The 12,267-nt window shown below is 38.0% G+C and overlaps 1 protein-coding gene across 1 annotated transcript; it reads left to right on the top strand.

The window, feature by feature from the left end:
- The first annotated feature begins 1,736 nt into the window (after window positions 1-1,736).
- Window positions 1,737-11,407, top strand: LOC140148000 (methylthioribose-1-phosphate isomerase-like). The gene is made up of 6 exons (XM_072169822.1): window positions 1,737-1,888; window positions 2,982-3,217; window positions 3,618-3,796; window positions 5,928-6,104; window positions 8,772-8,996; window positions 10,144-11,407. Exons 1-6 carry the CDS (start codon window positions 1,757-1,759, stop codon window positions 10,281-10,283), a joined length of 1,089 nt encoding a protein of 362 aa, XP_072025923.1. The 5' UTR covers window positions 1,737-1,756; the 3' UTR covers window positions 10,284-11,407.
- The last annotated feature ends 860 nt before the right edge of the window (window positions 11,408-12,267 follow it).

Here is a 12,267-nt window from a genome sequence, read left to right as displayed (position 1 = left end):
AACTCACCATATTTGAACTCTCCAAATGACCCTTCCCCCACATTAAAGTACAAACATCCCCAAGACATCAACATGACATACCACATTGCAACTTTTACAAAATATAAGGCCAAATAAAAAAATAAACATGTTTCACGTCCCCTCTCGCTTCCTTTTTTGAGGTTTCCTCAAATATTTTTTTATTTTTGAAATTCAGTTATAAATTTTCAAAAAACATGTCTAGGAAGTTGGGATGCTTTCTATAGCCTTGATAAGATACAACAAACATTTTAGGAAGGTTTTGTGATCATTAGAGGGGTGTAACTCTCAGAACAACAAATAAAAAAGTGCCGCCTCCTTTTTCCAGGCATTATTGTACACGCTAAAACAGCTCCAAGTATGGGTATTTACACCAATTTGGCGATAAAAATAGAAAATAAAAAGCCCCTCTTCCTCCTTTTTTTGAAAACCCGGACGTGAAACATGTTTTATTTTTTACTTGGCCTAACTCCCGGATATACCTCTTTCAATTCGGTGTAGGTGATAAATTGCTCATCCTGGTGCATTGAATTCTCCAAATGACCCTCCTCCCACTTCAAAGTACAAACACTCCCCAATTTATGCATCAACAGAACACACCACACCCCAAGTTTACCAAATACAACACTTCAAATTTGGTGAAGGTGAAAACTCACCACATTTAAACTCTCCAATGACCCTCCCCCCACTTCAAAGTAGAAATATCCCCAATATATCAACATTGCCCACCAAATCATCCCAACTTTAAAACCAATACAAACATACCACTATGATGTGACAACCTTATTTGAACTCTCCCAATGACAACTCACCATATTTGAACTCGCTAAATAACCCTCCCTGCTTCAAAGTACAACCTCCCCAAGACATCAGCATAATTAGCACCCCAACAACATCAGTAACACATTTCACCTGGGTCAGCCAGCATCAACCTGCAGTATACCCACATAATTAAATGATACATGCATAATGCATGCATGTCTGCTGAATTCAACAACCGGTTTCTAGGCAATGTTTCCTGGGGAAAAAGAATGAAAAAATTCAGGCTTTGAAACTTACGAACAGCTGATCTTCCTTCCACAGACATAGCTGGTATGTTCCACATCAACTACACAATGTTAAAAGACCCTAAAATACCCTTTAAACTGTTAATTTTTCAAAAAGTTGTGGCAGTTTCTGAGCCTTATCAGTAGTCTGCTTCCTTACAGTTGGTGACCTCTGACCTAATATCATGTGACCATAATTAACCTGAAAATATAGCCAGAATACCAAATCTGGCTAATATATAGACATATTTTTGATTCTGGTTAATGTTTTAACCAGAATACAAAATCTGGCTAAATATCTTAGCCAGAAAACTTTTCAAGTTAAGATTTTAGCCTGAAATTGGATTCAGGTTATGATTTCTGTTTATTAAATAACCAGAATTGATATTCTGGTTAATTTGTTAACCAGAAATTGATATTCTGGTTAATTTATTGGTCTTAGAATAATTTCTGTTTAGATTCAGGCTAAATTAACCAGAATGTTTGGTAAGGGTGTGCTTCTTTTGTCCAATTTGCCATCAAGATTTCAAACGGAAACAGTTCGGACCCAGAACACTCATGTCAGAAATTAATATTTTGTTCTGGGACTGATTATTCGAACTACTGAGTGACATATCATTAAAATAGTAACTTTGATTATTTTGTAAATTTTTTATGTGTGTATATTAGGTGGTCAAGTAAGTCGTATCAGCATGTCTTTGGAAGCCATCCGTTACAAGCGTGGTGAGCTGAGTATACTGGATCAGTTACAGCTACCAATAGCATCACAATATGAAGCTGTTAAGAATGTCCAGGATGGATGGAGAGTTATCAGAGAGATGAAGGTAACACACTTGATTCTTGATCAGATGCCAGGGGGGTGGGGTCCTGTGGTGGGTGGGGTATGGGGAAAATTCTCTCCCAAGGCTCGAAAAAGTGGGGAATTTGGGAAGCCTATTCCCAGGAAATGTTGGTGTTAGGAGGGAAATTCTGGTATTTGGAGGAAATTGTATCTTTTTTGCATATATACAAACATGCTATAAAGTGTGGGAAATTTAGCTTTCTTCCCCGGAAATTAACATTTTTTCAAGCCCTGTTCTCTCCCCACCCCCCAGGAAAAAAATGTGGTGCTGCCACTGTCGACCAGGATGGAAAAAGATTAAAATTCTATGAGAGAATCAATTTGGCTTCTCTTCATGGAAAATGTTTGCCACCAATAACATACCCCAACATACAACAGTCAGTGATAAGAACATGGCTGACTGAATGCAATGCTATCAACCAAGTTAAGTTGTAGGTTGAAAGAATTTATTTTGAGTCATGTTTATAAGAAGTTGTCATTATTCAGCAGTAGTGGGAGGTCCTGATGGGGCAACTGCCTCCTGATGAAAATTGACCATTTGTGCCTCCATTCATCCATCTGTCCTCAACATGCCCCCTTCCTCTCTGGGACAGTATTCCATTTCAGCATATTGTTGCATATTAATTTAAAGAAATGTAAAATGGAAATTGACTCTGTGCAGTAAACAACTCATTTTGTAGTTTGTTTGTTTCACTAGTTAGTTTAACTAGTACATTACTAGTACATTGTAGGTCTGAGCGGACACACGCTTGGATCCTGACAGGACCAGCTTAGAATATGAGACCTGTTATCACAAAATGAGTAGAAAGTCGACAGGGAAGAAATGGAAATATGGTTGATTGAACATGCTAAAAACAATAAAAAAACTAAAGAATTCTTCTCTAAGCTTTTGACTTTTGAACATTAAAGAGGGCGCAACCCAGTCAAATTATTTTGGAAGTTTATGATCCAGAGATCTGGCCATAACTAAAACATAAAGATTTGCAACTTTCCACTCAGTTTGGTGGAACAGGTATTCAGCTATAAATTTCCTGATTTGTCAGTTTTAACTCATTCAAAATTATTTTCCCCTTCAGATTCGTGGTGCACCTGCCATTGGTGTTCTAGGAAGTCTTGCCCTCGCTGTAGAGTTACATCACAGAACGTTTAGCAGCAAAGAAGAACTTGCAGAGTTTATCACTGACAGTCTGGAGTATCTGAAGACGGCAAGACCAACTGGGGTGAATATGGCTGATTGTGCCATAAGGATTAATGCCCTGTTAAAACATCAGTTGGAGGACTCTGGTAGCACTGTGGAGAGTATCAAAGAAAGGTGGGTTATTCAAATGTTACCATGACAAAGTAATTAAATATTTTAAACTGTTCATCTGGACTTACTATTTATGCTGGATACAGTATCATGTCTCATCCTAGATGCATCATGTGGTGGAAAGGCTGGCGCTGAACTGTTGACAAGGAACTTTTTTTGTTACATCACAGGATGTTTACCAAGATGTTTAGCAGCAAAGAAGAACTTGCAGCCATCAAAAAAGTTCCTCAGCGACTCTCCCATGGCATCACTCCAACTGTGTCACAGCCCATGGATCAATAGTTCAGGGCCAGCTCATTCGGCATGATGATGCATCTCGGATGAGACGTAATACTGTGGCCATCATAAAATTTCACATTTGTTCTAAATTCTATATGTTCACTTTGTATTGAATATTATTCAGGATAATCAAAGAAGCAGAAATTATCCAAGATGAAGACGTCAAAGGCAACAAGGACATGGGTGCATTTGGTGCTGAACATATCCTTAAGAATTGTAAACCTACGAGTGATGGAAAACATATATTGATGACTCACTGTAACACAGGGTCACTGGCTACTGCAGGCTATGGTACAGCATTAGGTAAGAATTGTAAACCTACGAGTGATGGAAGACATATATTGATGACTCACTGTAACACAGGGTCACTGGCTACTGCAGGCTATGGTACAGCATTAGGTAAGAATTGTAAACCTACGAGGGATGGAAAACATATATTGATGACTCACTGTAATACGGGGTCACTGGCTACTGCAGGCTATGGTACAGCATTAGGTAAGAATTGTAAACCTACGAGTGATGGAAAACATATATTGATGACTCACTGTAACACAGGGTCACTGGCTACTGCAGGCTATGGTACAGCATTAGGTAAGAATTGTAAACCCACAGTGATGGAAGACATATATTGATGACTCACTGTAACACAGGGTCACTGGCTACTGCAGGCTATGGTACAGCATTAGGTAAAAATTGTTAACCTACAGTGATGGAAAACATATATTGATGACTCACTGTAACACAGGGTCACTGGCTACTGCAGGCTATGGTACAGCATTAGGTAAGAATTGTAAACCCACGAGTGATGGAAAACATATTGATGACTCACTGTAACACAGGGTCACTGGCTACTGCAGGCTATGGTACAGCATTAGGTAAGAATTGTAAACCCACAGTGATGGAAAACATATATTGATGACTCACTGTAATACGGGTCACTGGCTACTGCAGGCTATGGTACAGCATTAGGTAAGAATTGTAAAACAGCGAGTGATGGAAAACATATATTGATGACTCACTGTAATACGGGGTCACTGGCTACTGCAGGCTATGGTACAGCATTAGGTAAAAGCTATATCGCTACGAGTGGGGAAACATATATTGATGACTCACTGTAACACAGGGTCACTGGCTACTGCAGGCTATGGTACAGCATTAGGTAAGAATTGTAAACCTACAGTGATGGAAGACATATATTGATGACTCACTGTAACACAGGGTCACTGGCTACTGCAGGCTATGGTACAGCATTAGGTAAAAATTGTTAACCTACGAGTGATGGAAAACATATATTGATGACTCACTGTAACACAGGGTCACTGGCTACTGCAGGCTATGGTACAGCATTAGGTAAGAATTGTAAACCACAGTGATGGAAAACATATTGATGACTCACTGTAACACAGGGTCACTGGCTACTGCAGGCTATGGTACAGCATTAGGTAAGAATTGTAAACCTACGAGTGATGGAAAACATATATTGATGACTCACTGTAATACGGGGTCACTGGCTACTGCAGGCTATGGTACAGCATTAGGTAAGAATTGTAAACCTACGAGTGATGGAAAACATATATTGATGACTCACTGTAACACAGGGTCACTGGCTACTGCAGGCTATGGTACAGCTTTAGGTAAGAATTGTAAACCCACGAAAGTGATGGAAAACATATATTGATGACTCACTGTAACACAGGGTCACTGGCTACTACAGGCTATGGTACAGCTTTAGGTAAGAATTGTAAACCCACAGTGATGGAAAACATATATTGATGACTCACTGTAACACGGGGTCACTGGCTACTGCAGGCTATGGTACAGCTTTAGGTAAGAATTGTAAACCTACGAGTGATGGAAAACATATATTGATGACTCACTGTAACACGGGGTCACTGGCTACTGCAGGCTATGGTACAGCATTAGGTAAGAATTGTAAACTGGCATTTAGAGAGCTCTGTGATAGTCCAAAGGTGGTTCAGTGGTTTGAGTTCTCACATCTGGTGCTTGAGGACGTCTGGTGTTTCGATTCCCGGCAGTGAAAATCTTGCTGGGATATTGACTTGCAAAAAAAGTCTGGATTTGATTGGCAACATCTTCCACTCTCCCCTTAGTGCATTTACATGTAGTGTTCGGTAAATGAACCATGAGATAATTCTGTCCTTTGGAGGGGGTGGTAAGACGTCTGTCCCGTGTAAAGAAGAGCCATACCTGTATATGTAACTCACTGTTTCGAGAAGAGTAGGGTGTTAAATGGACACTGATCAGTGGAAATAAGCTTCACAAGAGGTTTTCTTGTTATATCTCGGGTTGTCAAACCCAAATCATATCAATCCTTGTTATAGTTTTATCGTGTCAATGGGTCACTGCTTTAACTCACATAAAGAATGGATTTAATCTTACCAAACCTTTTTATTCTATCATTCTTCATTTCAAGGTGTGATCCGTGCAATGTATGAGAAAGGCCAGCTAAGTCATGCCTTCTGCACAGAAACAAGACCATACAATCAGGGAGCACGACTTACGGCGTATGAGCTAGTCCATGAGAAGATACCATCAACTCTAATCACGGATAGCATGGTGTCCTTTGCTATGAAGAAAAAAGAAATTTCCGGTGAGTGTCTGGAAACATTTTGAAAATTTCACAAGTACTTGCCAATTGCACAATTTTCATGCATGAGACCATGGAAGTAATACACATGGAAGCTGGTCGATCCAACACCTATTGAATTATTTACGTAACATTCTATAGAGGGTACGTATAAAGCTATTGTGATAACAATGTAGTCGGCGTGTCTTTGATGTGGATCAGACTTGCCGCCTTTATTGCCAGTTCGTTTATTTACAGGTTTATTATTATGAGCAAAAATTGTGTTTTTCTTGATTATGTTTCAAGTATGTTGTTATTTAAAAGAAAAAAAGTGACAGGGATGTTAGATTTGTAATCCATAATTACAGAAATCCAATCAAAATATAGATTTCTACCCTATACTTACAGATTTTCTTAAACTTCAAAATATTGGAAATCATGCATTTACGTCTAAACCGCTAATTAGCGGTAATAATTGATATATGACTTGGCACATGCGTTACATTATAAAATGAATCCGCATCTATTTGTGTGCCGGGGCTGCCCGAAATTGCTGTTGACCAGAATGTTCCAGGGTCGGGTATTATTTTTACATTCTGCGTATAATAAATTGTATTTCATTTCATTTTCTGTTTTAAAACTTCTATCTGAGGGTCTAGCATATATATACATTTAATCGGTAGGTTTTCACATAATTACATACTTTTAATAAAATTGTATAAATTAAACTGATAGCATTCAGACCATTACGTAGGGATTTTATAAAATCTGTTTGTGTTCATAAAACTAGTCATGCATTGCGGTATTATAACATAGCCCATTGTCAGGACTTAGTACACGACCTCGTACTGCTATTGATTTTTAAGCGGGAACTTTGATTTTAGACATGGTACACGTTGACCATGCGTTGACTCAATTGTTCCACTTTCACCTGTACTGCTTTTGTTCAGTATCGCAGCAAGTATGATACTCACTTTGATGTAGTATTTGACCAGCTTCCATGTGTATTACTTCCATGATGAGACCAAGGAAACATTTTGATGCATGAAAATTTCACAAGTGCTAGTTGCAAAATTTTCATGTATGCTAATATTTTATGCTTCACTGTATTCAGGGAACTGTATTGTATTTGGAATGTTAACTTATTGATGAATAAAACACTAGGCATAAGTCTAGTTTACCCTGGCTGTGCATCCTGTGTGTTAGATTAAAGGTAGGGTCAGGATTATAGTTCACAGGGTATTCCAGAATTATAGAGGCTGTCAGCCTTTTCTGCGGGATCCGCCATCTTGTGGGTACTGCCATTCTGCATGTCTTACGTTAGCCATTACTTCCCCGATTATGCGGAAGTCGCAGCGCGTGACCCCCTCTTCAGTCAAGCATCAACGCGGTGATCTTAGCAACAAGGCACTCCGTACCCACAAGATGTCGGCGTTGACGTCACATTGACTACCTCTATTCCAAACATGACAAGATTTCATAGGATTCACTGCTCTTGAAATGCACCAGAATCATTTTAGCATGCATGTAGACCATAATTGGGTGAAGAGTTCGGATGAAAACACCTCATATATCCACTTTTCTTAATTTGAGGAATATACCTGGTCAAATATAGAAGAAAATCTGTGCTACTTATGAACAATATACAGTGGAATTTATAATATAGTTATATAGGGTGTGTCAATTAAAGCTAGCATTACTAACCACTAACCTTTCAAGGGCAGTCTGTTTGAATGGCTCTTTTCAGAGCCACCACATCTTAAGTAGGAAAGAGGCACCTCCCAAAACAACTCTTTTCAGACATTGAAGAGATTCATCAGGATTGTCTATATAAATTATTACTAGAGTTCTCATAAAAAATCCAGGTACTCACAATTAGTAGTGACGTTTCGCAACCTTACTGGCTGGTTGCTTCTTCTTGACTGAGCTGTATCCAGAACTAGCACTTGCTGTCTTAGCTGTAGTGTTGCTAGTTGATTTTTCTTGGATAAGCTGATTGTATGCATGACTGAGAAAATAAGCTGCGCCCCCCTCATTGTTCATAGCTTGCTCGTTGCGCCTCCTGATCCAGATTGACTCTCTTATCCATCTTGGGAACTTATCACTTTCTCGATGAAGAATTTTGGCTCCCTCCCAGTCTATGATGTGGTTGTGCTCTGCAACGTGATCTGAAATGGCAGACTTGTGTTGTTCTGAAACCGATGATAACCGAGCGGCTCTGGTACACGTCCTTTGGCTGATTTTATCTGATTCTTTCGGATGTTCTTTCATTCTTGTTCCAAACTGTCTTCCTATTTCCCCAACATAAGTGTGGGTGCAGTTGCGACAAGGAATTTCATTTATTCATTTATTTTCTCAGTCATGCATACAATCAGCTTATCCAAGAAAAATCAACTAGCAACACTACAGTTAAGACAGCAAGTGCTAGTATTGGATACAGCTCAGTCAAGAAGAAGCAACCAGCCAGTAAGGTTTGCGAAACGTCACTACTAATTGTGAGTACCTGGATTTGTTATGAGAACTCTAGTAATAACTCTTTTCAAAGCGAACATTTCTTATGTTCATATGAGGCTATTTACTTGTATATTATTGGGGAAAGGGAAGCCCACTATGATACTCTACAGACAAGGGCTTGTGACCACTTGTCTACATGCACAACTCCCAATAGTTTTGCCCTTGTTTTCATTCCAGCTGTTGTGGTCGGAGGTGATAGGATAGTTGCCAATGGCGACACAGCCAACAAGATTGGGACATACCAGGTAGCATTGGCTGCAAAGGCCCACGGGATACCATTTTATATCGCCGCTCCCAGTACATCATGTGACTTGTCGCTGCCTAATGGTGATGGTATCGAGATTGAAGAGCGCCCTCATTCGGAAATGACCAGTATTGGAGGAAAACAAATAGCAGCTGACGGTAAGGATGCTTTCTGTTCAAAAAAATTGAAGTATGTCACATGATCAGATTCACTAAGGGGCACTCGGGCCAAAGGATGCAATTTACGATATGTTGGCTTTTGTTGAAATTTGAATTCCCATATCACTTGAATATGAGATATGAAAAAGTGTCTGTTTACCCAATTATTTGTTAATGTTAGAACTATAATGGAAGACAAAGATAAAAAAGACTAGTTTGCGTCTGACGTCATCTGTCAATCAAACTTGAGCACGGTTTGTTTACAAGTGTCGATGATATGCGTTAACACGGCGGTAAAAACAGGGTGCCTTATTGTTAATTTTGCACCTTAAAACATACAAACCATCTCAAAAGTTAGGTATTTATAGTAGGAAACTTTCTTTCGCGAAGGTACCATGTCAACAATGCCCAGAAAAGTTGCTTTTTGCCTTGTAAAAGTACGTAATTTTTCGCTATGTTCTGCTATTCCTTTTCTCCTATCGGCAACAGATATATCGACCTTCCTTTTACGCGCTATTAACCAATCAAGGATCGTAGGGAATTTGATTGACAGTGACGTCAGACGCAAACTAGTCTTTTTATCTTTCATTATATTTGCTTTGTAATCTATAATTTTGATCATATCTCAGTTCACATCTTCCCTGCTGCAATGAATCAGATAGGGTTGCAAATATGACAACCACATGTTGAACAAATGGGGCAATTCTTACTGTTATAATAATTGCTGACAGACAAGGAGATAAGGAATAAGTATGGGGTATAGGGTTAGCATTAAAGTTAGATTAGGGTTATAATGAATGGATAGTTATAAATGTTATAACAAGTTTACAGTAATGATTTTCTTCTTAAGAAAAATGTTGTTGGCAAACTAAAAAAGTTTTTTTAAAGGGCCGACCCTGATTTTGGCTTATTTTGGGTCAGTCAGTGGAGGGCAAGTAAACAATTATGCTATATGCCGATAAAGGCCATAACCCCCCCCCCCCCTTCTTCTCTATGCACCACTGATCATTATCATTCAAAATGTAAACAAAGCGACATCAGCCCAGCTGCGAGTTGTAAAATGTTTTAACAATAGGTGAGCATGTTTGGTCAAATGTATAGCAATAGAATCTGACTTGATAAATGTTCCACTTTTGTTACATTCCAGGTATTGGCTGTTGGAATCCAGCATTTGATGTCACCCCAGGAGATCTCATTACTGGAGGAATCATTACTGAGTTTGGTGTGTTTCCAACAAATGAACTTGCTGAGAAGTTGCAGCCACATATTGACAAGAGGAACAAGTGAAACAACTCAAGCAATTACCTCAGGGCAATTACTTACGACATGGAGAGATTATTTTCTTCATGGACAACCAAAAATCCTGCAATAAGTTGATTTTATCAGCATGATTTCCTTACTTGGATCAGCAAATTAACATTCTGACCCAACCAGTTGAAAACTTTTCTCTTTGAGAGCTATGGGTTATTGTGATCACTCATCGTATCTATTAGAAGCATGTGTCATCTTTTTGGTGAACCGCAGGCACACCCTATAGAAGTGTATGTTACTAACTTTCTGACTGACTAACCTTTTGGTCTAATGGAGTCTACTCAAAGAGCTACTGGAAGTGTACATTCCCTGTGTGGAAGAGTAAGGTCCTGTCTTCCATAGGGGGTGTATGGATTTCAACTGGAATAGCCAAATAATTGACTACTATGAATAGTGTATTTTGTACACTCAAAAACAAAATTATGTGTGACATTTTAAACTTGGGGGATCACTGGTCACTAACCAGGGGGTGTCATGCATGACCAAAGACTCATGTAAAGAGGGTCTTTTTAATTTTAAGAAAATGTATACCTTGCACAATAAATCAAATTTACCATGGCATAATGGTTAAAAGTTGAACTTCTGAATTTGTATTTCCCCAATAAGCCAATTGTTGTGAAAGGTTTTTATGGTAAAGAATTTTGTTTTCCCACTTATGAAAGGTTTACAGGTCAAGAAAATTACGAATTTATGTGCTTCTAATCAAGATTAATTAATGCCACTTGTTAAGGGTAGGTTTATTACACCATTTTAGGGGTGCATTTTCAGACCTGGAGAGTACTTGTTTAGGGTGTTTTTTGATATTTCATGGTCATGCATGATACCCCATTATCAATGATCAGTGCCCCACCACAGATTTTAAAATTAAACGTACTTAAAGATTGGTGACATATTGAATGCATAAAGAGATTATTTTCTTTGTTATATCTTTGTTATATATTTATTTGATTAGCCACAGAATGGCCAAAAAATGTTCTACAAAAAAATTCAAAAACAGTTATAGACTTTAAATCTGAAAGCAGTCTTTTGAAGACCAGCTGTAAAAAGCAGCTACAAAAACATCCTAGAATTGGGTTAAGTAGAATATGCCCAATTAATTGTATTTTACAGGGAAGGGAAGACTAGGGAAATACCCCATAGCATGGATTTTCAGAGCAAAAAGGGTGCATGTGCTACTCAACTTTCATTTAAGCAAGGATGTGTAGTAGCAGTTTCTTTAGAATGTTCTTAATCTTATTTGGAGCTGGGAAGAGTACTCCACCCGAGACTCCACCCCGTATAAAGATAATGACCTTCTTAAGGGGGCTGTTAGCTAAGAAAATGACTAAAATGAGCATATATGTGTAATTTGAGTTTTGCTACTTATTAAATTTAGCAGAGTTTTAGCTTTAAAATATTTTTTACCCCATTAAAATCGGATGTTGCATTGCCAAGTTTCGGCTATTTGAAGTGAACAAGGTGTCGAGAAATATGGTAACATTCGTTCGTTTCCTATTCTTATCCATGCATTTGAATTTTAATGTATGTTATTGTTTTTCAAGGTGCGATATGTAACAGAATTACTAACAAAAATATTTACCTGGCAATTACAATCATAATTTAACATTTATTTACTTTATAATTATTTATATATACTTTATTATTATTTTTGCTTCAACAAATATATATTCTAGTATATTTATACTATATTTCATAATTTCTCACCTGGTTATTATTAGTCATTTTTAAATGCGTTTATTTCAAAATGGTAATTTTATCAGTAATTCAAGTTTTTTTCAGCCATTATAAGTCCAAATGACTTGAAACTTGGCAGAATGATGTATTTTAAGTAGATCTAGAGAAGTACAGAGCCCTTTTTTTAACAAAACCCCTCCAAATTTGAAATATGGTAATTTTTTCCCAAAAATGGCCAAATTTTGAACTTTTCGCATAAACACAATCTTAAAACGTCTCAAAAACA

The sequence above is a fragment of the Amphiura filiformis genome, chromosome 3 (assembly GCF_039555335.1).
Source record: "Amphiura filiformis chromosome 3, Afil_fr2py, whole genome shotgun sequence".
NCBI lineage: Eukaryota > Metazoa > Echinodermata > Ophiuroidea > Amphilepidida > Amphiuridae > Amphiura > Amphiura filiformis.
The sequence above is the reverse complement of the archived record's forward strand: the minus strand, read 5'-3'. Positions and strand labels throughout refer to the sequence as shown.

What these genes read in the sequence shown, in the direction of transcription:
- LOC140148000 (XM_072169822.1), top strand. Translation starts at nt 1,757, where the DNA reads ATGTCTTTGGAAGCCATCCGTTACAAGCGTGGTGAGCTGAGTATACTG. An exon ending in GAGTTATCAGAGAGATGAAG is followed by an intron (nt 1,889 to 2,981) that starts GTAACACACTTG and finishes TTTCCCCTTCAG; the next exon opens with ATTCGTGGTGCACCTGCCAT. An exon ending in AAAACAAATAGCAGCTGACG is followed by an intron (nt 8,997 to 10,143) that starts GTAAGGATGCTT and finishes GTTACATTCCAG; the next exon opens with GTATTGGCTGTTGGAATCCA.